We start from the raw sequence: 2,548 nt of genomic DNA, 5'->3' as shown, positions 1-2,548 counted from the left end.
GTAATAGGACACACAAGTGTAAACTTGAAAAATGTGACAATGTAAAATCTTTTAGCAGCAGGTACAGTAGCACATATTCAGGAAGTAAAATATAGAAGGTAATCAATCCTTTATACAAGATCATTGGAGGCATCCACCTGCTTTAGTTACAGTTATCACTCTAATATGTAGGCCATAATAATCCTACTTCTATTACACCCAGCACCAGAAACATTCACGGCAGTTGAACTGTCATTGTCTATATTGAAAAGCGGTTCTAAAATGCTGTTCACTGTCACACAACAAACATGTCTAGTAAGGTTAATGATGGATTGGCAGATTTGGCGGGGGGGGGGGCGGCATTTTGTCAACTTCAGGGGGAGAAGGTGGTGGTGGTCTCGGTGTCGGTGGCTCCCGAACTCCTTCTCCGGCCGTACTTGTACTGGAAGAAGCGCCCCTGGCTCATGCAGCCGAGGTCCTTCATCAGCTTCAGCAGGTCGTGGCGGAACTTCACCCCGATGAAGGCGTAGACGAAGGGGTTCAGGCAGCACCTCAGGAAGGCTAGGCACTGGGTGACGTCAGCGGCGTAGAGGATGCGTGTTGAGTGGAGGCAGACTTTGCTGCCCCCCTGGACCGAGTCGACAGTGGACAGCAACATGACAAAGTTATAAGGCAGCTGGCACAGCAGGAAGACGGCAACCACAGCAAAGATGACCTTGATGGCCTTGTTCTTCTGAAAGCTCCGTGCCTGGTACAGGGTCTGAAGGATGGCACAGTAGCAGAAGCTCATGACCAGGAATGGTATGCCGAAGCCCAGGACCATCTGGCTGGCCTGGATGCCCACGCGGAGATGGTTTGAGTTGCCACCGTAAAGCTCACTGTCGCCTGTGTAGAGGTTGCAGGTGTTGTTGTTGATGTTGGTGTACTTCATCTCTGGCACTGAGCAGAGCAGCGCCAGTAGCCAGATGGCCACTGAGGACACCTTGCTGAAGAAGACGGCATGGGAGCGGTGGCGGTGGGCGGAGACCGCCTTGGCAATGGCGAAGTACCTGTCCATACTGATGGATGTGAGGAGGAACATGCCGCTGTAGAAGCTGACCTTGTAGACGGTAAACATGATCTTGCACACAGGCAGACCGAGCAGCCACTCCGTCATCGAGTTGGCTCCCCAGAGGGGGAGGGACAGGGCGAAGAGCAGGTCTGCGAAGGACAGGTTGAGCAGGTAAACGTCGGTCATGGTCTTCAGCCTCTTGAAGTAGAAGAAGGTGAGGATCACCAGGATGTTGCCAGCCAGTCCGAGGAAGCAGATGACGGAGTAGAAGGTGGGAAGGAACCAGCGACGGAAAGAGCGGTTGCCATGCTGCTCACACAAAGTTTCATATAAGCTGTAATCAACTAAACCGGAACCGTAATCAGGTGGAGTGCTGGGTGCATCACTGTCCTCCTCACTGTCGGCAGTCCAGTTCGTTGTCTGAGATGAGCAGGCCTGCGATAGAGACAGTAAAGGATAGGTTAAGGTCATGGGAACACAGAACCGTGCATAGTAACAAAGTAGAAATACTTTGATGCTTTTTGTGGATATCTCTACTTTAAGATTGATATTTCTGTTGACTTTAACTTTTACTGCACTACATTTTCCATAGAAAACTGATCTTTTTACTTTGAGACATTTCCCCTTAAAACATTCGTTACTCACTAAGAAATCAAATCTTTTTGACGAAAAAAAAATCATCATGAAAGTAGTCTGAGGCCGTTCGCTTTGCATGTTAGATCCGGTCAAGGTAAGGTTGGATCTGCCAGATGACAGTTTGGAATTGGCGGGCTCTAAATAGTCTGGGGCCAATCGCTTTGCATTTTACCCTTCTAAAGCAATAGTCTGGGCCAATCCCGTTGCATTTTACCAGTTTAAGGTGGGTCTAGGGCGACTTGGATGACAATTTTGAGTAGGCTGCCTCCAGACAGGATCTGAATCTGATGGTGAATGGAAACCAGGCACTACTCCCCCGAGGAGATTCTGGTGACGTGAGGTTACATGAAAGCAACATGAAAGCAACGTCGAAGACTGTGAACCCTGATTGGTTGTGCAGTCTAGGCAGGGGCACCGTATCCCATAGATAGGCATACAGTAGATACACTTCTATGGACAGTCTTCTGCGTTTGTGCCATGGGTGGTGCGCATGTGCGGGCTGAACTGCTTTAGAAAACAAATGTTGAGGTAGTTTTTAGAAACATCAAAAATGTTTGTTAGCAGCGCCAAGCTTTCAAAACCCACCACCTATGTCCGTGAAATCCTTGTGCAACTGTGAGTAGTCTACCTTAGAAGATTTTCTGCGACACTTATTCAATGATCTTTGCCGATCAGGCCAAGAGACTTAATTAAGTACTTTTTCTTGCCTGACACTCAGAAAATTAAAGTTGGTGTGCGATTCAGGTGCTAGAGCCAGGCTAGACTCACGAGTCAGTCTCTAAACGCTGCGCCCCACTAGAGACTGAGGACATTCAACCAGATATCACTGCTAAAAGTGGGTGGAAACTATTTGACAAATTGAAAAAAAAGGCTTTAGAGCGG

At 48.4% G+C, this 2,548-nt stretch overlaps 1 protein-coding gene across 1 annotated transcript; it reads right to left on the bottom strand.

Moving 5' to 3' along the window:
• Nucleotides 1-352: 352 nt before the first annotated feature.
• Nucleotides 353-1,501, bottom strand: ccr7 (chemokine (C-C motif) receptor 7; the record flags this gene model as incomplete). Its single annotated transcript, XM_084441398.1, has 1 exon — nucleotides 353-1,501. The coding sequence occupies one exon, from the start codon at nucleotides 1,499-1,501 to the stop codon at nucleotides 353-355; it is 1,149 nt and encodes a 382-aa protein (XP_084297524.1).
• Nucleotides 1,502-2,548: the final 1,047 nt, after the last annotated feature.

Source organism: Borostomias antarcticus, assembly GCF_949987555.1.
Source record: "Borostomias antarcticus genome assembly, chromosome: 7".
NCBI lineage: Eukaryota > Metazoa > Chordata > Actinopteri > Stomiiformes > Stomiidae > Borostomias > Borostomias antarcticus.
This window is presented reverse-complemented; position numbering and strand designations above follow the sequence as displayed.